General features: G+C 38.9%; 14 protein-coding genes across 14 annotated transcripts; 8 read left to right on the top strand and 6 right to left on the bottom strand.

Annotated features, from left to right (window-relative positions):
* Positions 1-1,229: 1,229 nt before the first annotated feature.
* On the top strand, positions 1,230-2,600 carry KLLA0_C01496g (uncharacterized protein; the record flags this gene model as incomplete). The annotated part of the gene is made up of 1 exon (XM_452262.1): positions 1,230-2,600. The coding sequence occupies one exon, from the start codon at positions 1,230-1,232 to the stop codon at positions 2,598-2,600; it is 1,371 nt and encodes a 456-aa protein (XP_452262.1).
* A 767-nt stretch (positions 2,601-3,367) lies between these two features.
* BIK1 (Bik1p) lies at positions 3,368-4,588 on the top strand (the record flags this gene model as incomplete). The annotated part of the gene is made up of 1 exon (XM_452261.1): positions 3,368-4,588. The coding sequence occupies one exon, from the start codon at positions 3,368-3,370 to the stop codon at positions 4,586-4,588; it is 1,221 nt and encodes a 406-aa protein (XP_452261.1).
* Positions 4,589-4,949: 361 nt separating this feature from the next.
* HIS4 (trifunctional histidinol dehydrogenase/phosphoribosyl-AMP cyclohydrolase/phosphoribosyl-ATP diphosphatase) lies at positions 4,950-7,337 on the top strand (the record flags this gene model as incomplete). The annotated part of the gene is made up of 1 exon (XM_452260.1): positions 4,950-7,337. The coding sequence occupies one exon, from the start codon at positions 4,950-4,952 to the stop codon at positions 7,335-7,337; it is 2,388 nt and encodes a 795-aa protein (XP_452260.1).
* A 314-nt stretch (positions 7,338-7,651) lies between these two features.
* Positions 7,652-8,041, top strand: SDH7 (Sdh7p; the record flags this gene model as incomplete). The annotated part of the gene is made up of 1 exon (XM_452259.1): positions 7,652-8,041. The coding sequence occupies one exon, from the start codon at positions 7,652-7,654 to the stop codon at positions 8,039-8,041; it is 390 nt and encodes a 129-aa protein (XP_452259.1).
* Positions 8,042-8,247: 206 nt separating this feature from the next.
* Positions 8,248-9,228, top strand: RRP7 (Rrp7p; the record flags this gene model as incomplete). The annotated part of the gene is made up of 1 exon (XM_452258.1): positions 8,248-9,228. One exon carries the CDS (start codon positions 8,248-8,250, stop codon positions 9,226-9,228), a length of 981 nt encoding a protein of 326 aa, XP_452258.1.
* Positions 9,229-9,433: 205 nt separating this feature from the next.
* On the bottom strand, positions 9,434-10,321 carry STE50 (Ste50p; the record flags this gene model as incomplete). The annotated part of the gene is made up of 1 exon (XM_452257.1): positions 9,434-10,321. One exon carries the CDS (start codon positions 10,319-10,321, stop codon positions 9,434-9,436), a length of 888 nt encoding a protein of 295 aa, XP_452257.1.
* Positions 10,322-10,715: 394 nt separating this feature from the next.
* EMI1 (Emi1p) lies at positions 10,716-10,976 on the bottom strand (the record flags this gene model as incomplete). Its single annotated transcript, XM_452256.1, has 1 exon — positions 10,716-10,976. One exon carries the CDS (start codon positions 10,974-10,976, stop codon positions 10,716-10,718), a length of 261 nt encoding a protein of 86 aa, XP_452256.1.
* A 202-nt stretch (positions 10,977-11,178) lies between these two features.
* On the top strand, positions 11,179-11,778 carry MXR2 (peptide-methionine (R)-S-oxide reductase; the record flags this gene model as incomplete). The annotated part of the gene is made up of 1 exon (XM_452255.1): positions 11,179-11,778. The coding sequence occupies one exon, from the start codon at positions 11,179-11,181 to the stop codon at positions 11,776-11,778; it is 600 nt and encodes a 199-aa protein (XP_452255.1).
* A 129-nt stretch (positions 11,779-11,907) lies between these two features.
* On the bottom strand, positions 11,908-12,915 carry LSB5 (Lsb5p; the record flags this gene model as incomplete). The annotated part of the gene is made up of 1 exon (XM_452254.1): positions 11,908-12,915. One exon carries the CDS (start codon positions 12,913-12,915, stop codon positions 11,908-11,910), a length of 1,008 nt encoding a protein of 335 aa, XP_452254.1.
* Positions 12,916-14,133: 1,218 nt separating this feature from the next.
* GRX1 (dithiol glutaredoxin GRX1) lies at positions 14,134-14,457 on the top strand (the record flags this gene model as incomplete). The annotated part of the gene is made up of 1 exon (XM_452253.1): positions 14,134-14,457. One exon carries the CDS (start codon positions 14,134-14,136, stop codon positions 14,455-14,457), a length of 324 nt encoding a protein of 107 aa, XP_452253.1.
* A 341-nt stretch (positions 14,458-14,798) lies between these two features.
* On the bottom strand, positions 14,799-15,920 carry KLLA0_C01276g (uncharacterized protein; the record flags this gene model as incomplete). Its single annotated transcript, XM_452252.1, has 1 exon — positions 14,799-15,920. One exon carries the CDS (start codon positions 15,918-15,920, stop codon positions 14,799-14,801), a length of 1,122 nt encoding a protein of 373 aa, XP_452252.1.
* Positions 15,921-17,192: 1,272 nt separating this feature from the next.
* On the bottom strand, positions 17,193-18,398 carry KLLA0_C01254g (uncharacterized protein; the record flags this gene model as incomplete). The annotated part of the gene is made up of 1 exon (XM_452251.1): positions 17,193-18,398. One exon carries the CDS (start codon positions 18,396-18,398, stop codon positions 17,193-17,195), a length of 1,206 nt encoding a protein of 401 aa, XP_452251.1.
* Positions 18,399-18,715: 317 nt separating this feature from the next.
* Positions 18,716-19,816, bottom strand: KLLA0_C01232g (uncharacterized protein; the record flags this gene model as incomplete). Its single annotated transcript, XM_452250.1, has 1 exon — positions 18,716-19,816. One exon carries the CDS (start codon positions 19,814-19,816, stop codon positions 18,716-18,718), a length of 1,101 nt encoding a protein of 366 aa, XP_452250.1.
* Positions 19,817-20,724: 908 nt separating this feature from the next.
* Positions 20,725-22,215, top strand: SRO9 (Sro9p; the record flags this gene model as incomplete). Its single annotated transcript, XM_452249.1, has 1 exon — positions 20,725-22,215. One exon carries the CDS (start codon positions 20,725-20,727, stop codon positions 22,213-22,215), a length of 1,491 nt encoding a protein of 496 aa, XP_452249.1.
* Between the last annotated feature and the right edge of the window lie 57 nt (positions 22,216-22,272).

Raw genomic sequence — 22,272 nt, 5'->3', positions numbered from 1 at the left:
TTTTCTAGTATTCCCGATAATTATGGTACCTTACTGACAAAACTCGTACCTACAAATGTCTTGCTATGCAATTATATCATTACATAATGGTGTCGTGACTCTGTGCACCAGTATCGTACTGTTTACTTTTGGTTCCCTTCAAACTGTTCGTTCCGTTCCTGGCTCCGTCAGGAACGGATTTTACCATCTTAAACGAGTTGATATCAACACATGGCATGACATGAACCCAGTACTTCTACCAATCTTGTAACTGTCAGAACTCTCTAAACTCGCTTTGCGAACATGGGCTATGCTTTTGACAGACTGTTTTTTTTTTTCTTTCGTAGCTCTGCTTGTCACTGTATTTTTTTTTTTTTAGACTGTTCCTTCAAAACCAGGCAACTTGCAAAACTTGTCTTTGCTGCATTAACGTATTTCTTTTTATTCCTTTTTTATGATTTTTCAGGGCGGATGCACGATTGAAATTTTCTCTCGATCGCTGTGTGTTGTATGTATGTTTCTGTGGATGGCTGCAAACTGATTTCGACAGTAGCTCTGAAAAGTTGAACTGATAGATCTTGAATGAACAAGTGAAGTTCAATATACTCGGCCTTTACCGCAGTGCATATCGTATACATGGGTAAATAGCCATCCACTATGCTTTTAGTTCAAACAGGCAAGATGCAGGATAATGAATTCAGGTCCAAACTGTTTTGATTACGGAATGGGCTGATAGCATTGTTTACCATTAGCAACAAACCGGATTTAGAAGAGCTGGTGAAAATAAACAATTGACACTGGCAAATATGTTGTTGTGTTGTCAACTCCACTCTATCCGTATCCAGGGGACTTTATGCAGTACCTGGTTAGAACGGAAGCCGTTCCTGCTGTTAAAAAATCACCTTAATCGCTCTGGATTGGAATTGAGTTTTCTTCAGCAATGGAAATGTTTGTTTTAGGGTGAGTATGTGCATATATATATAAACAAGCACGGGGACGCTTGCCGCAACATATTCCCCTTTCAAAACTTAAGTTGTGCTAGTCTGTCCCCATATATAATATAAGACGCTCCAACAACGAAGTAGACCGCGTATTCTTTTCAAGTGTTAGAATTTCATTCGCTAAGTCTTGCTTTAAAATAAAACGGTATAACAGTTTAAGCCAACTGAACCAAATACTAAGCATTAGCAAACCAACAACAAAACTTCAGTTACTTTGTACTTAGTATCACCAATAAGGAAAGATCAACGATGAAGCTCAATTCTGTTATTGTTTCTTCATTTATAGCAGCCTCTGTGCTTGCTCAAAATACTGTCACATTAGACTTGACTTTAGATGCTACTTCTACCAGATTATCCAAACCTGTCGCTACTTCAACTGACAGCGGATACTCTGCTACCAGCTCTACTTCTGTCCCAAGTGATGAAGTGAGTTCCAGAGATACAGTAACCGGCAGTGTTACTTCAGTTCCTTCAAGCACAGCTTCATCAGACTCGACTTCAACGGATACTGTTCCATCAAGTTCAGAAACATCAGAATTGGAGACATCAAGCTCGATAAGCTCGCCATACTATGGTAACACAACTCTAACCGACTCTATTCCAACTTCTGATTTCGGATCTGAGGTAACTTCAAGTATAGTTCCTACCTCAGAAGTCGATTTAACGTCTATTGGAGAAACTTCTACCTCGTCCGGTGCTCTTTCAAGTGAATCATCTATCCTATCCACCTCTTCTGATGGTACTTCAGAGGGTAATTCCGCTCCATCTTCCATACAATCGTCTACCTCTTCTTCTTCTGAAGTTACTTCTACTCCATCCTCCACAGAGTCATCTACTTCTTCTATCTCTTCTGAAGAAACCTTGGTCTCATCCGCTACAGAGTCATCTACTTCGTCCACCTCTTCTGAATATACTTCTACCCCATCATCTACAGAGTCATCTACTTCTTCCATCTCTTCTGAAGAAACTGTGGTCTCATCCGCTACAGAGTCATCTACTTCGTCCACCTCTTCTGAAGTTGCTTCTACCCCATCATCTACAGAGTCATCAACCTCTTCGACAACTCCTACTTCTACTTTGGCCAGCACAACAGCAGATTCTGCAGCTACCACAACCGCCGAGGCTATTTCTGATGCCGATCGCGAGAGTGTTTTGAACGCCCATAATGAATACAGAGCTAGACACCAATCCACCAATCCATTAGTTTGGAATGAGGAATTAGCCGCATATGCTTACGATTACACTCAAACATTGTTCGGTAGCGACAACGATCCATGTAACTATAAGCTACAACACTCTGGTGGTCCGTATGGTGAAAACTTGGCTGCTGGTACTAACTCCGATCCAGCTGCCTTAGTTGGCTTGTGGTACGATGAAATCAACTACTATGACTACAACAATGTCACTGGTATCTCTCATAACGGTCATGATGTTGGTCACTTCACTCAATTGGTTTGGGCTGCTAGTACTGACGTCGGATGTTCTGTAACAAAATGTTCTTCCGGATCCGTCTACTTGATCTGTGAATACTCTCCAGCCGGTAATGTTAAGGTTGTTGGTGGCAATGACGCTTATGTGTTGTATAAGCAAAACGTCAAGCCGTTATTGGAGAGCAATTAGGAAACCCTGTCCAAAACTTGGATAACAAGATCTGATCGATAGCTCTTTTTATGATGGCCATATTAAACACACCTCGATAGAATTGAATAAACCCAACAGCTCCAACCTTCTTCGTTGAATGTATGTTTTCACATTGGTCTTTGCACCAAGTAAGAAAAAACAGCTATTCTATCGTACTCATTGCAACCATCCTTCTGGATTTACTCATGGCCCTGGAGGCACTTAGAATATACCAGTGTTCAAAAGAAACACCCTAATGAAACCTAACAAAAAAGCCATCACTAATCACTTCTTTATTACCTTTTACCTTGTTCTAGTTTTACCAGTTTACCAATTTTCTTTAATGATATAATTACTGTATTGTAGCTAACGTCCGGAAAGTTAAATAGTGAACATCATTTATGAATACAATTACGAATAACTACTTTAGGAACCAGAAGCGGCTAGTTCTATTGCTGTTCAGCAGAATATCATCGCATGAAGTTCGCCTTGCTTTTTCATTTCTTGTTTGGAAGTCAAGATTCACGTGAAGGAGTTTTCTGTTCTATTTACCTTTTGTCATAATAACAATATTTACAGTCAATAGGCAAAAAACTAAAATCCTTAATCTATGGAGATACGATAGTAACAGACCTGAGGTAACGTTTCCAAATACCTTAATTACCAGTATTTTCTCAGCCTTTCCTGATTTTTCTTTGGTTTGGTAAATTTTTAAAACGTATGCCCAAAACACCTTCGTTTCACATCCCAACGGTCTATTTCTAGTGATGGATAATCAAGACTGTATAGGACTGGTAATTGAAGTTCCTAACATAGGTAGAGGGCAAATACGGTACATTGGCTCAGTAGAAACAAAGAAAGGAACATTTGTTGGTATCAATTTGTTTGCTGGCAATGGAAAAAACGATGGAACTTTCAGAGGCAGACGGTATTTTGAGACTTCTTTCCCTCAAAGTGGACTTTTTATCCAATGGGAAAAGATCGCCAACTTGATCCCAATACCTTCTAACCCTGAGGCAAATATGACCATACCACCTGCATCACCTACTCCCGTAAGGATTAACGCAAATTTTTTAGGGTATCATGAACCTCTTCAAAACAGTTTTCCTGAAATCAAGTCGCGAACTAGTATTTCAAATGTCATTCAACCGAATGACGATCCGATGCAAACTACTTCCTCGGACTTAAAAATGTTACAAACAGAGCTAGTTCAATACAAAAGACTAGTAGAGGATCAACGAATTGTATTCGAGGAGATCCAAGCTGCAATTGATGAATATGAGACTAAGTTGGATACCACAGAAAAGGAGAAAGTTCTACTTCAAAACCAACTCGACCATGAAAGAACGTCCCATCAGCGCCAAAAGCAGTTTTATGAAAGTGAACATGATCAGCTTTTGACTGTGATAGACGAGCTCCAATCTGAGATAAACCGGAATGCTGCCATATTAGCCGAGATTATGCAGAAGGAAAAGAAAAATTCCCTTGAAAATGATTATGTTATGCAAGATGAACCGAACAGTGATGCCCTTTTAATTAACGATTTAAGGGAACAGATACTAGAACTACAGCAACACAAGACTCAAGCTGAATTGCATAGGGTCCAATGGGAGAAAGAGAAGGAGCAACTGCAATTCCGTAACCAGTCGTTATCAAAAGAATATAAAAATTTGACTACTGAGATGACAGAGTATCAACAGAAATCCCATGATACAGAGACAAAAGAGTATACTCTCAACAAGGAATTAGACGATGCAAGGAAAAAAATTGGGGAGCTCGAATCCCGAGTCGAAGAATTATCCAAAAAACAGGAAGAAAATACACTTATTGTGGACAGTAACATTGAAACCTTGCCGTTATACAATCCAGGTGCCGAAGTAAAGTCAACTTTAGTGAATGCAGCTGCAGGGCGCTCGTTGTGGTGTGCTCTTTGCGAAAAAGACGGTCATGAATCAGTAGATTGCCCATACGACGACAAATTCTTTTAGAGTCAAAATTCGTCCCTTTTAATATCCATTGTTGTACTTGCATCATATATATAGCATACTTAGCGCATCATCATATAATGAATCATCTTATAATGAATTACCTACAGTCCATCAATCGCATCCGGACTTCTTCTTCGAGTTTTCATTGGCTTTCCTGTGTTTTTTTCATCATATGACTCATGTAATTCAGTGCATATGCGTTCAATCATATTTTCACAATCCACTGCAAAAATCAAGCCTCCTGGTATATAAAAATGAAAATATGAAATATGAAAAAAAAATAAGTTAGTCGTCATGCTTTATCAAATTTCGTTACATTCAGGACTGTCCACCTAAGACAAGAAGTCATAAAGCACCAGAAATGTTGCCTGTTGTACCTGTGTTCAATGCTGTCAATGCGTTGAAAGAAAAGACTTACCTTTACTTATCCAGTCAATTAGTACTTGATGGGAAGGATATGACTAAAGATGATATTTTGGAATTTGTTCAGAATAGTCATGGTCAAAATATTTCTGTTCTATTGAAAGACGCAAAATTTGAGGATGATGATCTGATTGTTCTATTGAATAATGGCGTTGTAACCTTGTTTATTGATTCTGATGATTATGCTGCTCATTTAGTTGAAATTGGGGTACCAAGCATCAGATTGACCTTATTAAAAGATGGTGCATACCAGTTCAGCTTTGGTCAAATACAAGAGATCCAACAATCTCAATTGGTTAAAGCATCTGAAATTTCTTTGGAAACATTCACTAATTCTGTCCTTTCTGGCATGAAAACTGATCGTCCAGATGGTTTATATACTACCTTAGTCGTTGATGAAAATGAACGTTCTCTAGGTTTGGTATATTCTAATAAAGAGTCCGTTTCTTTGGCCATCGAAACACAAACTGGGATCTACTTTTCCCGTTCACGTAACGAAATTTGGCGTAAAGGTGCCACTTCTGGGAATGTTCAAAAATTATTATCTATTGAGTTGGATTGCGATGGTGATGCACTAAAGTTTGTGGTCAGACAAGGTGGTTCAGGGTCCTTCTGTCACTTGGAAACCGAATCTTGCTTCGGTAACTTCAGACATGGGTTATACGGTCTACAGAAGCTTTTACAGGAAAGACTCCTTAATGCCCCAGAAGGATCATACACCAAAAGACTATTCAATGATTCGGACCTTTTAACTGCCAAGATCAAAGAAGAAGCAGAAGAACTTACCGAAGCTGTTGATAAAAAAGATATAGCTTGGGAATGTGCTGATTTATTTTACTTTGCTATGGCTAGGCTAGTTGCCAATGGCGTATCATTAGAGGATGTTGAGCGTAACCTAAATACCAAACACTTGAAAATCACAAGAAGAAAAGGTGACGCCAAACCTAAGTTTCTCAAGAAGGAACCAGTTGCTGTCCATGAAGAAGATGGAAAAATTGTTCTTAACGTTGTTTCCGCTAGTGACAAAGCTGCCGTCGAAAAGGCAGTCACAAGACCAATTCAGAAAACAGCTGAAATTATGAACCTGGTTAACCCAATCATTGAAAACGTTATTAAGAACGGTGACAAAGCGCTAGTTGAATTGACAGCTAAGTTCGATGGTGTCCAATTAGAAACACCAGTTTTGGAGGCACCTTATCCAGAAGAATACCTTGATGGATTGACTGATGAACTAAGAGATGCTTTGGACCTGTCTATTGAAAATGTAAAAAAGTTCCACGCTGCTCAAATGCAAAGTGAAACCCTAGATGTCGAAACTCAACCAGGTGTTGTCTGCTCTAGGTTCCCTAGACCTATCGAAAAGGTTGGTCTATACATTCCGGGTGGTACAGCAATCTTACCAAGTACTGCGCTTATGTTAGGTGTACCGGCCCAGGTTGCTGGATGTAAAGAAATTGTTTTCGCATCACCTCCAAGAAAGTCTGACGGTAGAGTTTCTCCTGAAGTTGTTTATGTTGCAAGTAAAGTCGGTGCTTCAAAGATCGTATTAGCAGGTGGTGCACAAGCTATTGCTGCAATGGCCTACGGTACTGAATCCGTTCCTAAAGTGGACAAAATCTTAGGCCCTGGTAACCAGTTTGTTACCGCAGCAAAAATGTATGTTCAAAACGACACTCAAGCTTTATGTTCTATCGATATGCCAGCTGGTCCAAGTGAAGTCTTGGTCATTTGTGATGAAGAAGCTGATGTTGACTTTGTTGCATCGGATTTGCTATCACAGGCTGAGCATGGTATTGACTCTCAAGTTATTTTGGTAGGTGTCTCGTTATCTGACTCGAAGATTGAAGCTTTACAAAATGCTGTTCACGAACAAGCTATGCAGCTACCTAGAGTTGATATTGTTCGTAAATGTATCGCCCACAGCTCAATCATTCTATGTGATTCTTACGAAGAAGCCTTCAAGATGTCGAACCAATATGCTCCTGAACATTTGATTCTACAAATTTCAAATGCCGAAGACTATGTCAAAGATGTGGATCACGCCGGTTCCATTTTTGTTGGTGCTTATACTCCAGAATCATGTGGTGATTACTCTAGTGGTACGAATCATACATTACCTACCTATGGTTATGCTAGGCAGTACAGTGGTGTGAACACAGCCACTTTCCAGAAGTTTATCACTTCTCAAGTGGTCACCCCAGTCGGTTTAGAACATATTGGTCATGCTGTGATGAGTGTTGCTAAAGTCGAAGGCTTGGATGCTCACAGAAACGCAGTCAAGATCAGGATGTCAAAGTTGGGCTTACTACCATCAGGTTTTGAATAATATAGAACTAACTTATTAAGATTTGAATTTAATATCTAAAAGAAAAATAATGCTATGTTTGTATAGAAATGAATAAACTTTAACCATTCGAATTGTTTAGAAGCTTACTCCAGAAGCACGCGTTGAATGCATGAAACTTCCCCAGAGATTTGCATATTCAAAGTATCAAAATATTACTTCACGTGACTTCTAAATACAAAAACAATGGAAATCTTAATGAAAATGCTTGATACCGCATATCATCATCGCTAGAGTTGAATAAATTGATGATATAGAGCTGTGACTCCGCGTAACGTACCAGCAACCCATTAAACATGCAGGTTAACCATCTATTAAGGCAAGCTGTCAAACAGACCACTAGAGCGGGACGGCTAGGTTCGAGGAAACCTCACAAACCGCTCTTGCCTCCGTTACAATTGTACCGTAGAATCCTCAGAGAACACAGAAACTTACCAACGATGCAGAGAGAGTTGGGAGATCAATATGTCAAGAATGAATTCAAGTTGCATAAGAGTACTGACAATCCCTTATACATTGTTGGATTCTTAGCCTCATGGCAGGATTATCTGCATATGATTACAAGAGGTGAATGGGAAGAAGGAACTTTATCCACTGACCTGCTTGAAAAGATGTCACCAGAACAAGTTACCCAGTTGTACGAATTGATGAAAGAAGCTGAACAGCTGAAATCAGGTGGTGAATGATCTTCGGAAGGTTGTAAGACAGACATTTCCCAAATATTATATCTTTCCTCCAAATTCTCTCAAGTAGTGGGTGAGGAGAAGGGTTTATATACTCAACTTTTTGTTGCACGTGACTTCAAAAGACTTTCGTCTTATATTGAAAATTTTCTTCTCGACACTATTTAGTAGTTGTGTAATGAAAACTATGATTTAAAGTTAGTAAAGTGATGAGAAGAGATGAGCTGAAGAAATTCGCTTCAACAACTTTCAACGAATTTGTTTGGGTTATACACCGATCAAGATACCTCTCCACACACTTTCAATACGAAAGAATGGTTCTTGAACAGATGCAAAATGGCTTCCTAATTGTGCCGTTTTTACTACCTCAAGTAAAGAGTTTAAACCAGAAACCGACGAAAGTATATCATTATATGTTTGTGAGAAAGCATCAATCAAAACTGGAAAATGAACAACACTGCTTATTCCTAGTTAATCTACCTCTTTTAACACAACTCGAAAACTTGAAGAAAAATTTCCAAGAGATCTGTCATCAGAATGAAACCGTTTCGCATGTGCAAGATCTACTCTATCATGATGAGTTCGGATTACATGATGTTGACTTATCATCATTGACTTCTCATTTAATGAGTGTTGATGAACCTAGTGAGAAAAGATTTACGCCAAGAAATACTGCATTACTACAGTTTGTGGATAAGCAGTCCGTAGAAAACTGTTGGGAAGCACTAAGGAAATACTCTTCTAGCAAGAAGCAACAACAGATACTGTGGGAATTTCAATCCCCATCAATCGAGACATTCACAGCATTCTACCGTCCATTACCGTTAAAATATTTGAAAACGGATATACATGAACATATGGCTCTTTTCGAACAAAGAGAACAGCAAGCTCAAGAAGAAGTACAATCATCTATTGTTGATGAAGATGGTTTCACATTAGTAGTAGGAAAGAATACAAAATCATTAAACAGCATAAGGAAAAAGATATTCAACAGAAATCCATTATTAAAGCATGAGAAACCTAAGAAGATGCCTAATATGGTTGACAAGAAGGCAAAGAAGGACTTCTATAGATTCCAAGTCCGTGAAAGAAAGAAGCAGGAAATTAATGAGTTGCTAGCCAAATTCAAGCAAGATCAAGAAAAGATAAAGGAGATGAAGTCCAAAAGAAGGTTCAACCCGTACACATAATTATTTGAGAAAACTTTCCTGATAAGGTGCTCTATTTGTTATTTACTATAGTTGAGAATGTGTCTTTGTACAACATACGTAACTCTTATAGAAAGAGATAATTAATCTATCAATACAATTATTCGTTCATGAAAGCTCTAAAATGAAAGTTTATGGTTGCTTGCCAAGTGTTTTTTCCAGTTGATGAAGGAGGAGATAACAAACATTATAGCCTACCTCCCGGTGTTGCTGCCATTTCTCCCACTTCCTCAAAGTCACCTTTTTGTCTTAACATAATTGCAGGATGCAGGCCTTGTTGTTTTAAAGACTTGAAGATCTGTACTGGTTTTTCATCGAGATCAAGAACTCGTTCTTGATCTCCATAGCATATCACTAAAACATGCTGTCTCCAATCCGTTTCATTCAAATTGTGCCTCTTCATCGCATTTCTTAAAACCTTTTCACATGAATCCTCCTTTGAGGCACGTAATTGTTTCATAGGTTCTGAACTTGGAGCTGATGATACTCCAGCTCCGCCTGGAGTATTCGCCGATCCGGGTGTGGTGGCAATATGTGACGATGAAACATTTCTGGTGCTTGAAGATTGTGGTGGCAGCCCTGGATTGGAATTCGATCTGTATTTGGGTGATGATGGCGTGTGTGAAGAATGGTGTGGAGCTCTATCGAAGTAATCTTGCGAAGAAGGTTGATGTTGAAGTTGTTGAGAAGACTGAGAGGAACCTGAACCAGATCCACTGTTCCTCTTCACGATTTCCAACAAATCCAATCTGAGTTGCGCATAATTAGATTGGAATTCTTGTAACTTTTCATTTAACGTCTGGTGTAAGCCTTTCATAGTCAACACTAATTCTTGTTCCGGTGCTTGTTCTTCCGTGTCAACAAATTTGTTTATGCATGTCTTAAGCCTCACGGCACTAATGCTATCAGGACATAACTCCTTGCAATCGGCAAGTGTGATTTCAGATAACGTAGATCCAGTTATCTTGTTCTCTCGTATTCTATCTAGGATGAATGTATCTCCGTCCGTTAATCCAAGTTCTGCTTTGACTTTCTTGCAAACCTCCTCAGTTGACCATTCATTTGTACCGCTCATTATTTGTTTTTGTTTCTATGCCTGTTCTTAAGAGATGTAAAAACACAATTGAATCACTGGTTAGCCACTGATCAATATGCTTCTGTTGGCTCAATGATATGCTCCACAGACTGAGCTGTTCCCCGGATCTCCTTTCATCAACTTTCTGGTATCACTTGGTTTTATTCAAATAATCGATTAAGTTTAAATATAGATTTTCCCATATTGTCGGAAATCATAAAGAAATGACAAGGAACCCTGCGAATATTCTGACATAAGATTCCTGGGGAACGGGGTAATCCTGTTACTACATTCGCGCTAGAAGTATTTCGATGCAATCGTAACTTTGATTCATTTATTTACAGGACATACGTGTGGAAAATATACAACTATCTATCATTCCAACGGCCATGGTTTATACTCTTTCTTTCCAAATGTCATCGGAGGTACCTTTCCTTTCTTGGTTCTTCTGCCACTGCTCTTTGTGCCATTCCTGTACCTTCACGGGATCTTTACTATGGATCACACAAAACTTAAATTTCTCGAATTCTTTCAGACATTCGTTCATGTGGCCATGTCTGTAGTAATTTCTAAACTGACCTCCTAAACTGAAACATCCTGTTAACTGATCAAATGCATCAGTGCAAGACATTGTTGTTGGATAATTAGATGACATAGTGTTGAATATCGTTTACAGTCTATGATATTTTCTATTTGGTAAGTAGCTGTGGTAATGGTCAAAACTGGGCGGACTGGTTTGCTGCTTCCGTAATCAACCTCCTTCTTTCGTTTTGTAGATTGCTCTTTATTGACAAAGATGTTTAAGCTGTAAATTATAGAATTTTGGATTTTTTCAACTAGCTTTCTGCAAGAAGCCGATGAGCCATGCTATCGTAAAGAGAAAACAACTGGAAACTCGCATTTGTAATCACCATCGGATCTATTGTTCAGCTTTCATTATTTTGTTGATAGGTATAATTCTTAAAGTTTTACCACTCCATAATTGTTTCACACTTTTGATGCTCTCAAGAAGTTGTTCAAGGATTTTATCTTTAAACTTATCAAAGCAATTTTACAGAACAATGAATAGCACCGGTAAATGGAATCCGAGTTTGACTTCAGAACAGCTAAGAGTACTACGTGATAAGGGTACGGAGAGACCAAACACAGGAAATTACTTGCACAACAAACAAACAGGGATTTACTCATGTGCAAATTGCGATTTGCCTATTTATAAGAGTGAGACGAAGTTCGACTCAGGCTGCGGATGGCCTGCGTTTTATGATGCTATACCGGGATCTTTAACTTTTACTCGCGATGAATCGTTTGGGATGGTTCGTATAGAAATATGCTGCAGTAGATGCGGTGGTCATATGGGGCATGTGTTCGAAGGGGAGGGATGGCAGAAAATCTTGAATTTGCCAACTGACCAAAGACATTGTGTCAACAGTTGCAGTTTGAACTTCAAGGAAGGTTAGTGCTCACCAGATTAGGCAAATAGTTGTAGGTTTGCAATTATTTAGCTCACTTAGTTATATTAGGTGTACAATATTACACAATTAAAACAGATGGCTCTACGGTTTTTTACGCTCCGCCAGGAGATCGCATCAATTCTTAATTTTATTGTTATCGCTAAATGGATCATTGGGCTGAGCGGCTCCACCTCTAGATGTGTACGAAGGTATTGATGCCTCATCAGAAATGTAAGCTTCGTTGTCCTCTTGATCATCTTCATCACTGTCACGTTCATTCAAAGAAGCCATGTCTCCTTCTTCGGCTAATTGGTCAAATGCCATCAATGCATTGACCAACTCCTCGTTAGCATGGAGTAAAGCACCTAAAAGTTCACCACCGGTAATCAGTTGCAAATAACGTAGAACCTTCCTTCTCAATGCTCTTGCTTGAACGAATTTGGCCGTACACAGCTCACTGTCGGTGGACTTACTATGAGCTGGAATTGCCAACAAAGCATTCGATAGAGACACTGCGGTTTCTAAGGAGTCGCTAATCAATAGTTTAATCTTAGGAGCTTCCTTCTCAAGGTCAATTCTTGGAATCCCATACCGTTCATCAGCGGTGACAGCTCTTCGATCGGCAGTGTCACTTAAAAATTGAGGTAATGCTTTCTTTTTCTTCTGATAAGATTTGTTCATGACCTTGGTATGTCTTTTCTTGTTTTTGTAAGCCTTTTCACAAACAGTAAATAGCATTTCAAAACCTTCAACCTCCTGGTGACTTGCCAAATATTGATACCACCCTATTAGATAACATGTACATTTTCTTGAAATTTGTTTTGGGTATTTCCCTGAATTAGAAGACATATCCAGAAGAACGTTAATCAATCTGAAATCGGAATAGAACAATGGTAAATGGATGAGCTGGGAAACAAATAAGTTTAATAGATCCAATGCCCTTGATTGTTGGTACAGGTCACCATGCTTTAATCGTTTTCTAATCGCCCTAGCTGCTTCTACTTGATTGGTGTCGGTGTCACCAGTTCGAATCAACTGCAGTATGTTTCCTAATTCAACTTCTAACGTTGCATTTTCTGATATAACGGCCTTATTGATGGATTCCGTAACCGAAGTATATGGATGATCAGTGAAAAACCCCATTAGTGTATATCAGATGACGTGCAAGCTAATTTTTATTTTCTACTGCAACACTATTGGTCTAACTGCCCACTAGGTTAAGTGATCCGTTGGTATCCTTTCTTTGAGTAGTTGAAACTGGTGGAATGCACTAAGTTGTTGTTCGAGATTCCTCTCTCGTTATGATGTGATTTGATAACGATAATTTGAAATAGGGGAAAATCAGTTCAGGCCCATAGTCCTAGTAACGAACATTAATCTTGAACTTTTCATTATTTCCTTCCTTTAAAAAAAAAAATGCGAAAAACATGCACAAGATGTGCGTACAACTTATGTACCAATGACGGAACGCTACGAGTACTCGAGAGACAAACATACAGACTACACTATATATATGAGATCGTACTGTTAATTCAAGATTTTTTACAGTGAAAGCAGCGACATATCATTTCAGGACAGAAACTCCGCTTTAATTGCTTTGTATGTAACTGTTCATTCAGTAGCTATCATGTTGGAACTAGTCATAATGCATGACCGGATAATACCAATGTAATAGGCGTTTAATAATAGTTTTGTATCACTGACACATAACAAAGTATACAAACCAGTACTCAGATCTAATCTACTAGTTATTAGGAATTGGGTCTAGAGACACCAGGTACATCTAATTCTACTAGGAGGTATATAGCTGATCAAGATGGATTCTTCTAATAAAGATCTGATAAGATCAAAGCCACGTGACATGTATAGTTACATATCACAACACATCATGAAGATTACCGGAATACAAAAGGGTCGCCAACATAATTTTGGGTCACGTGTAAGAAAGTATCGGTCTTACCCGGTCCGAGTAATTCAACGAGTGTACCCGTTTCTGCATTCGCCAGTAAGCAGACCCATAACATACAGCAGGGTAGAACAACTCGCCTTGTGGGACTTGTGGGTGTAATCAAATATCCCTAATATGAACAGAGTAAAGTACTATGACTAAATCTTTTTTTTTTCTTGCGGCCGGCATTGCTTCTCGGTATCGCAACAATAATACCTACTGACTTTTTCAAATTATTAATGAATTCTGGATTTTGATGTATATATATAAAGTAAGAAGTTCACATTGCTGATATTTCAAGACATTTTCTGTGCGATTAGCGAGACAGTGAATAGTTATTGGTCGATCTTGTTTCTATCATTAACCGTTTTATTTATCAGCCATCAACCACAATTACAATACATCTTTCAAAAATGCCAAGTGCCGCAACAATCGCTCGTGTCCAAGGTTTAATCAACTCATCTAAGATCTTTGTCGCTTCAAAGACATACTGTCCATACTGCCAAGCCACTTTGAAAACTTTGTTTGAAGAAAAGAAGGTGGACAAAAAGTTGGCTACTGTTTTGCAATTGAACCAACTAGAAGATGGTTCCGATATTCAGGATGCTTTGGCAGAAATTACCGGCCAAAAGACTGTTCCAAACATCTTTATTAATGGCAAGCACATCGGTGGTAACTCTGATTTGCAAGAGTTGAACAACTCCGGTGATTTGGATAAGTTGTTGGCTTCCTTATAAAGTTGAATTTTCTCAAGCAGCTTCATATTAGCTGGATAGATTTGAATATCACCATTGACCAATGATGGGTTTTTCTTTTCGTTCTGAAATGGATTAACCCGGGCTACGATGAAAGGAGACAGTCAAGTGGTTGGGAAACTTTCCGTATAATTGCGATGTAAATATCGTATGTAGTAGTGCTAGATAGATAGTTTAAAAAAACATTGCACATTTGAAGCGAAGTAGTAGGGTTGATAGAGTTAAGGTAAAACCCCTAAAATAATTATAAAAACTTGTAACAACTCAGAAGAACTCGTAACCGAAAGAACTTTCGGAAAAGATACAGCCCAGCTGTATGTTGCTTAGATCATAGCAGCACCAACAGCCAAGATACCAATGGCCAACTTGTTCACACTGAAGAAGTTAGCTTCACCTTCGTAAACGTGAACGGAATCAGTGGAGCTAGCGGATAGCACGGTAGTGACCTTGTCGGTTGGAGCATAGGTAGCGGAAGTAGTGATTGGAGTTTGGGTTTGTTTACGAGTTTCAGTTTGACCTTGAGTATTGCCAGTGGTCTTAGTGACAATTACGGTATCGCCTTTGGTGCTTGTAGCAGCTTCGGTCTTGACGCCCTTGGTAACAATTTCGCTGTTAGCTTTGGCGCTTGTGGTAGGCACAGTTTCAATGCTCTTGGTGACAGTTCCGCTGTTGGCCTTGGTGTTTGTGATAACATCAGTCTGAATACTCTTAGTAACAGTGATTGTTTCACCAGTGGTCAACTCACTCGTAGTAGCAGTACAAGCGTTGTTATCACAGGAGGTGATAGTCTTGGTAACGGTCTTTGGTTGAGTAGTTAGGACAACTTCAGAAACTGGACAGTAGGTGGTGTAAGAAGTAACAACATCATTTTCAGTGACAGTGACGACAGAGTTACCGTAAATGGTACTAATAGGACAATAAGATGTGTAAGACGTCACAACTCCGCTGACAGTGGTGGTAACAACGGTAGTGCTTGGTACTGATTCAGTCAATGAGGCGCTATAGGTGATTTGGTCCACTGGAACGTCTTTAGTTGGGATATCATCGTTAGCAGTAATAACTGTGGTAGAGGACACTGAGCTAATTGGACCACAAGATTGGGGATTAACAGCATTGTAAGTGATTTCCGAACCATCGTAAGTCAAATGGAACACTTCGTATTGGTCCCATGTAACCAAGGTTCTATCGGAACTACCATCTTTGGTGTACACTAACATACCGGATTGCAGGATTTGACAATCAGAGGCGATAACTGAATTGGAATCGACATTAATAGTCAAACCAGTAGCATCAGCTTCAACGGTAACGGCGTCACCACTTTCTCTGTAATGGAAGTAAACATCCAAGTATTCTTCGTAATCCACATCAATGTGGTAAGTGGCAGCAGAGACCAAAGCAGCACTGCTAATTAAGGCTAAAGAGCATAATTTATTAAAGGAAACCATCTCTCTTTTCAATTTAAGGTTGGGATAGTCTTGTAAGCTGAGAGTATTCTGAGCTATTGATATGAAACAAACAGTCTATTGAAAAAGCTGTAAACAGATAGTCCAACCATCACTAGTTTTACAGGCTTGTCCCGTCAGAAACTGTCGAGATTATATATTATATATATTAAGAGCACCCAAAAGCTGTGAGAACCTTCGGATAGGGAATTCAATGGACTACCCTACACCTGCAGCTTACCGTTTGCAAGACAAAGACGACGATGAAACGAGTGAAAGAACTACTTTCCTCTCTTCGAGCACAGACTACCCTGTAGAGCCGTTCAGGAACCACAAGTTCAAACAGTTGCTGTAAGCTGTTCAACTATAAAGTCGCAGGTCTCAAATCTCTACGCTGTTGCTACGAAAGGGAAATATAGTACCATTTATCAGATGTTTTCTCGATATGGAGTTTGGTGCTGCATACTGCACAAAAACGGACAACACAAAAAACAGATTTGTTGTTGTTGCGCGAGCTGGATTTTTTAGTTCTCCACCTCAAACCGGAGCTGAACGAGACAGGGTGCACACCAAAAATCAATTGCGTTAGTGCTTGCCTACCAGTTATGAACAGGGCAAAAACGTTTGCTGGGATGTGTTAATATTATTACTGTTATTTTATTATCATTATTATTACTATTATTATTATTATTATTATTATTATTATTATTATTGCTTGTGGCTACCTTGATCCTAATTCCAAGATGGGCTGATTTGCTGAAGGAACTAACCGTTCCTACCAATATAACCAGCAGTTAATCGTTCCGGTTCTGAACGATTTCCTATATATCCAGACGCGAAACAGGAGAAAAGGGGAAATCCACTACTTGGATGATGCTGAAAGTTTTTTGGTTGTTTGTGAGTTTAGCCGTTCTCATGGTTACAGGAAAATTGCTGGTAAAAACTAAAAGGTTAACAAAAAAACATGAAAAAAAGTGAAAAAACAAACAAAATTGTTGCATTGCGATATTTTCTGTGAGAATGCATTTCCTTCAGAATCTCTAGTGGTGCAGGTTTAGAAGGCACCATCCATTGTCCTGCATGTGTACCTCGCATATGTTTGAAATTAAAATCACGCGTTTTGCAATTAAGAGCTACGGAATTTTCAGAGGGCGCACAGTGAGGTAGGTACGGAAATAAGATTACTTGTTAGATCTTGGTGATGTCGACCCTCTTGAGATTTGTATTAAAGAAGTGAGTGAATATCCGCTACATACAATAAAGAATGTTAGATGTTCAAGGCAACGAGCTGAATGGAGCTACTCCTTGGAATTCGGTAGACACTAGCTTCTTTCTTCTTTTGGATTTACCTGATGAATTTCCTGAGTCATGTGACCTCCATCCTTCGATAATGTTTTGGATCCTTTCGATGTCATCCAAGGCTAACAGCTTTCTCTTTTCGATATCGCACATGTGTAGTAGAAGTCTCAGTGTATAGTAAGCGTCGTTTCCGGCATTGTGCATGTATGCATGTGGTATTTGCAACAATCGTAGAGCCTTCCCCAAACCTGATCCAGTCGATCCGTATATTGATTGAAAAAACTTCATAGTATCGAAAATTGGGATATCATCAGAAATTCTAAGCTGGAGTGTTTTCAACCATTTCAAGTCACTGGCAAACCCGTGGCCTACAAAAGCTCTTTGATAGCCGAGAGTTTGTGATTCATTAGGATCTGGGACCATGTATTTGTCAATCAATCCCTGAATAAATGCTTGGCAGTGTCTGATATCCATTACTTTGGACTTACCTAGTAAGTATTGATATTTGTGGTCAGGCATGAATTGTGTATTGCGAAGTGGCAAGGATTGATCTATAAGAATATGGTGGTTTTGGAAGGTAGGGCCCGATATGGAATATTTCCCGTCTTCAACCCGAGGGTCCCAGATAGATATTCCTATCTCTGTTACTATGGAAGGGTTCTTTTCCCATGCTTCTATGTCAATACTCATGCATATAGTATTTCGACTTTGTATTGATTTCAAAACCTTGGTAAACTCTGCCCAACTAGGGGTTCCCGGTAGTAACCTTACTTTAGGAATATGGTTAGCTGTTATTTTTTGAATAAGTTCTTTGTCCGAAGCATTGCTTGGAGATAGTGCTTCTATCTTTTGATTCAATTTTAGATCAGATTCTGTATGTGCCAGCTTACTCCTCTCACCAAATGCTGTGAGATAGTCTTCAATATGCTTCTGCAATTCTCGATCTGGATGATATTGCTTTTTGTTTGTTTCTTTCAAAACGACACTATTAACCGCTGTGTATTTAACTGGTTTTAGCACCCTGAGAGCAGCTTGGTAAGATTGAACGGCATTACCAATATGACCAAAAAATTTCTTACTGGATGACATTGCTCTGTTATCTTGATTATGATTCTGAATGTTGATGCCAAATTTAGTTCGATGATTGTTTGGACCTGGTCTATAGGACTTTCCAGAAGACATTACCGGATTCGAAAAAGTTTTATGGGCCGATATTCTGTCTTCGCTCTTGCAGAGCCTCACCTCATCGGTAGGTCTATACCGTCTTTCTCTATTACTCTTGAATATAAATTTTCTCTCTTTTTTAATACTTTAGAAAAAGTTGTGAGGTAGACGAACATATGTACGACAAACAGTAGGAAATCAAACATTTTCTGGCTGGAGACAAGAAAGGTTGAACTGTGATTACGGGCAGCAAAATATAATATATATATGAGCATAACGTATGCACATCTATATACTGTAATATCAGCGCGAATATTGTAGAAAAAATGCATTTCTTAGCGTTGTGAGAAATTGTTTCCACGATTTCTTTTACGCTTCCCTTGTTTTTCGAGCTGCTCCACACAATATAAATTCTCCTCTAATCTTCTTACATGATGCCAATTGTCCAAATCCAACTTGATTCTTGTTCCTATATCGCACATTGACAAAAGTAACTGTAGAGTGTAGTAGGAATCATTCCCCGCGTTATGAAGGTAGGAGTGTGGTATTCTGCATAAATTCAGTAGCCTCTTGAGTGATGATTGTCTTCCGTACATATTCTCGAATAATTTTTGGGTATCCAAGGTTTGAACATTATTCGGTAATCTTATGTCCAACGATTCTAGCCAGCTAATATCCCCTGATATACCATGCCCAACCAATGCTCTTTTCCAAGAGTGTTCCGCTCTGTTGTGTGGAATCAAGTATTTATCAATGAGGTTTTGGACAAGTTCTACGACCTCATCTAAGGGTAATATCTGAGAATCATCAAATATGAAATTGTCCTTAGCATCGTCAACAAACCTTCCATTCCTAAGGTCATATGCCTCTTCGACACAGAAGTGAAAGCTTCGTGTTAACGGTAAAACAGAATGGTCAAAATTTTCTCGAGGATCGTAAATTGTAATACCGATTTCTGTTACGATATTTGTATCTCGTTCGTAAGCCTCTAAATCCACACAAAATAGGATAGTCTTCTTTAAGTTGATGCATTCAATTGCATTCTTCCACTTTTTCCATTCTGATCTACCAGGATAACATTGCAATTTTGGCTTGGCCGCATCCCGAATCCGATCACAGAGTAAAGCATCAGAAGGGGTTACATCTGAATGGAAAGGACATGTATTGAAGACCTCTTCCTCAAAACGTTGAACTAAAGCTACATGGGACTTCTTCTGTGCGATGTATGTTTTCTTGAGAATGCTTCCGAGGTCTTTAAGGTACAATGCCACCAATTTCTCAGCTAGTTGGTTTCTGACGTACCCATTATACTGGATCTCTTCTGAATTGTCTCCGAATTTTCTTGGCGGAGAGGTCCTTTCCCAATCTTTCAATATTTCTTCTGGAGTCTTGACGCCTAGTGCCTCATAATAAGAATCCAAATCAATGTCTGACATGACCTGCACACACTTAAAACACCTATATTCTCTCCGTGGTTCTTTCGTTCGACGAATATAGATCTTTGGATTAACACAACGAAATAGTAAGTAAATAATACCGCTTAATTCCTCGATGTGAATCTGATACTGCTCAATTTATCAATGTATTCTTTGTGTGATTTATCGTCTTGAGCTGAGCAGAATTGTCGCGCACCTTAAAATCTTAATTGCCTAAAGAAACACCTGTTGTGATTAAATTCCCATGTTTTTTTCATTTGACTTCAAAATTTCAACTTAGTACAGCAGCAATCATCTAAACAGTACCTAGTATGTCAAATAGTGTTCTCTCTTACAACAACGAGCCTCAATTGCCTCCGCTGATGCTCACATCTCAGTAACGTTTTCCTTTGGTTGTATGAGTGAAGTAAACTCTAACATATTATCAGGGTAGAAAATCGATAAACCCTTACACCGCACCACGCACTTTTTTCTTTCTTGAAGCTAACTTTGCTCACTGATGCTCTTCGCTTCTCGTTTTTTTTTTTCAGTTTTGAAAAATCATTGACAAAAGATATGCGATGAGATATGAACAAATTATATAACCAGTAACCTCTTGGAAGACTAATACTATATTTCCACCACTATATTGTGAACAAGCCAAGGCAAGTATAATTCTGTGTAAGCGGTGTACTATTTTTTTTTGACAGAACCAAAGGCATTGATAAAAAGCTTTTACATTAAGTTATTTCCTGCACTCATTTTTTTTGGAGTTGTCTTAGTAAGTGTTAGTTCTAAGTTTTGATCCGACACGTAAAGAAAGCAAATATAACTGCATTGAAATTTGGCTTAAGAGTGTTTTAGTCATCATCAGATTGTTGTTTGAAAGAGAATATAGAAGGAACGAGAGAAAACGTTAGAGAAACAATATGTCCGAAACTGTTACAACTACCACTGTTCCTGTTACTGATACTCCGCATGAAACTGAAGCTGTTTCAGTTGAGGTTGCTACTGCCAGTAGTAACGACACTACTGTTGCCACTGCTAATGATGATGTAGAATCTTCCAGTGTTGATTCTGAAGGAGAAAAGCCGAAGTTAGTGTTGGCACCTTTGCCAAAAAAGTCTCCTTGGGAAGAGACCGGTGTCACTGAATATAAGCCTTTAGATTTGTCAAAGGTTGTTGCGGCTAAAAATAAGAAAGTCTCCAGTTCTAGCAAGTCTCGTAGTAAAGGTACTCCGTCTTTGACCGGTAAGGAAAGATGGGTTCCATTAGATGTGGATATCACTGTTAAAGACAAAATTCCTGATGTCAGTAATGCTAATGGCGGTAAGGGTAAAAAACTGAAAAATAAGACCAAGAAGGATAAGCCAAAGGTTGCCAAAAAGACCAAGGGTAAAGACTCTACCGCGAAGCCCAAAAAGGACTCTGAAGGCGAAAAGAAAGCAACAAAGAAGCAGGATCGCCAGACAAACAAGACATCGAGCTCGAATGGCACCAACGAAAAGATTTCTGTCAATGGAACTACTCCTGCTTCTGCCTCGGGTTCTTCTGATATCACTAAAAACGGATATACTGAAGAGTCTAACCAAGCGGACAAGAGACCAGAAACGGCATCCAGTTCAAACTCTGAAGCTTCTTCCGAAAACGGTATATCTGCTCCACCATCTGCTGAAACTGATGGTAAGAAAGTTGAAAGCCAGCAACGCCGCTTTACTCCTAACTCTAAGCCATTTTACCCAAGAAACGCAAATCACCACAACAACCATGGTCATGGGTACCACCACCAGCATAACAAAAATAACCATAATAATGAGAATCATTACCATGGTTCAAAGTATCAACGTCAACGTTCGTACGCTCCTGTAATGTACCAACAGAATTATACCCCATCGTACGTCTTGGTTAATGAGATTGTCCGTCAAATCCAATATTATTTCAGCATACAGAACTTGAGCAAAGATATGTTCTTAAAATCGCAAATGAATGCTCAAGGTTACGTTCCATTGGCATTGATCTCAAGATTCCATCGTATGCTAAACTTATCTTACGGCGATGTCGGATTGATTCTAGCTGCATTACGAGAATTGAAAAACTCTGAAAACTCCAATGTCAACATTGCTAAATTGACTGAACCTTTCGAAAATGTCGTTGGGAATCCTTTGTTCCAGTATGCATTAAGTTCTAAAGTTTGGACTGCTGACGAATCCATTTCTGAACCAAAATCTTACGACACCGTTGAATTCGTCAGCGATGAATTAGAGCTATTTAAAATTGAACCAATCAACCCAATAATAGATTCATTACCATCCTTCAAACCAAACTCATCTACTGAAAAACACGAGCAAAACCAAGATCAAGATCAACAAGAATCTTCAGAAAATCAAGAAAATCAAAACCAAGAAGTCTCTGTACAATAGTGTTCCCTTGTCAAATATACTCTTTTTATTTTCTACCCGTTCACTGCATATTATATT

This window comes from Kluyveromyces lactis, assembly GCF_000002515.2.
Source record: "Kluyveromyces lactis strain NRRL Y-1140 chromosome C complete sequence".
In the NCBI taxonomy this organism is placed as follows: Eukaryota; Fungi; Ascomycota; class Saccharomycetes; order Saccharomycetales; family Saccharomycetaceae; genus Kluyveromyces; species Kluyveromyces lactis.
This window is presented reverse-complemented; position numbering and strand designations above follow the sequence as displayed.